This window comes from Echinops telfairi, unplaced genomic scaffold (genome assembly GCF_000313985.2).
Source record: "Echinops telfairi isolate 266 unplaced genomic scaffold, ASM31398v2 ScPeMD7_5592;HRSCAF=6446, whole genome shotgun sequence".
NCBI lineage: Eukaryota > Metazoa > Chordata > Mammalia > Afrosoricida > Tenrecidae > Echinops > Echinops telfairi.
In genome coordinates this window covers 48036414-48038029 of record NW_022109491.1, presented here as the reverse complement: position 1 = coordinate 48038029, position 1616 = coordinate 48036414, and the positions used below count along the sequence as shown (strand labels likewise).

General features: G+C 34.0%; 1 protein-coding gene across 1 annotated transcript in view; it reads right to left on the bottom strand.

Annotated features, from left to right (window-relative positions):
• XRN2 (5'-3' exoribonuclease 2) overlaps positions 1-1616 on the bottom strand; it is a 109087-nt gene that overhangs the window by 88864 nt on the left and 18607 nt on the right. Inside the window, exons 2-3 of the mRNA XM_004697802.4 lie at positions 1463-1590; positions 1272-1383 (exon numbers count right to left, since the gene is read on the bottom strand). Of these exons, the coding sequence (XP_004697859.1) occupies positions 1272-1383; positions 1463-1590 (240 nt within the window). The remainder of the gene's footprint in view (positions 1-1271; positions 1384-1462; positions 1591-1616) is intronic.

The following is a 1616-nucleotide window of genomic DNA, read 5'->3' as shown; positions in this document are numbered from 1 at the left end:
CTTGAATGTAACATTTTGGGAGTTACTCAGCTGAAAATTGGGGTTGAATGGGATGTCTCTATCTAACTATAAGTTCTGTTTATATTTGACTTTGAACTTTCCGATGAGACTATGTAGCCTAGTCCTTTCAAATACCATAATCTATATACTTTAAAAAGCAAGGGCAAAATATAATAAAAGCAACTAACCTTAACCAAACTTTGTGTGCATACACATGCACATCTACATAGGCACATATACGAATATGCATACATTTTATTCTTTATTTAGAAATAAGGGCATACTGGACTAAAGTTAAAAGATTTTCTTTAAAAATTTATCTAAATGTAATCAATAAAATACTCTAAATGAAACAAGTGCCTACTCTATTCCTATGTCACTATAAATGCAACTTAGCAAGTTATCAGGTAACTATGATTTTTCCATTAAGTAAATACAACCTTATAGAAAGGTTAATCTTCTTGGACTCAATTTCCTCTGGAATTTCAAAATCATTCCATCGGCCCTTAGCATGTACTAAATCTAAAAGAATCATTAATTTTCCCTAATCCCATACATATATAGTTTGTTGACCATTTATAACCTAAACTATTTGGTATTTTTTATAGGTCATTAAGCTATACCTCCCTCCCTCTTATATCATTTGATGACTACTCAGAACATAAAGATAAAATCCAAACTCCTATATAAGGTCTTCAAGTTATTCATTCTAAGTCATTTTACAATTCAAACCATCTGCTGCTGCCCAAATGTGTCCATGTGGCCAAACACATAGAAATTGTGATTCCCTAGCACACCTGAGAAACTGTAGACAGTCCCCGTTTCTCCTGCTTGTCTCACCTACCCTCTACTACTTCCCATTAATGTTGCATTAATTCCTCACCCTGCAAGAAATGAGACAATAGGACAAACCTCTTCTCTATTTCCAGATTCTTCTGGGAAACTCCTCCACCACTTCCCTCAGCACCATGCATGCTCTATCTAATGTCTGTAGAGTTTGTAAGTGACTTACCTCACCAATCTATACCTCTCTCCCTTTAGTGTAAGTACTTCAAAAACCAAGGGCTGTTACTAATATCACCAACATCTCACATTCCTTGGCACAAATTAGGCAATTAAAATATAATGAATTAAAAGGATAATGAATAATAGAAGAGGTTTTCTTTCTCAAAATAACCAAAGCCAACATTTTTATTACTTAGCTAACTTTCATTCTTAATGGTGACATGCAGAAGTAAGGATGTTTCTAGATTCATTATTATAGCACTTACCACTCCATCTATTGCCATGTAAAGAAGTCTTCTTGGTCTTACAATATTGAAAAGTCTGTCAATGTACTCAAAAATCGCAACCATCATTTCATCTTCATTTTTTGGTGCTGGTCTATAATTATAAGCAAACAATGTAAAACAACAGAGTACTTCTGGTACTTGTGATATCACTGAGAAAAATGGGTACATACTTGTCTTCAGGATGAGTACAGGGATGGATGATTCCATTCATGTCCAAATACAGATTATCAAACTCTACATCATTGGGATTAGGTTTACTGGCATCCACTGGAAGCTTTACACCATTACATTCTTTTGGCTATAAAGAAGAGATAATAATAGTTT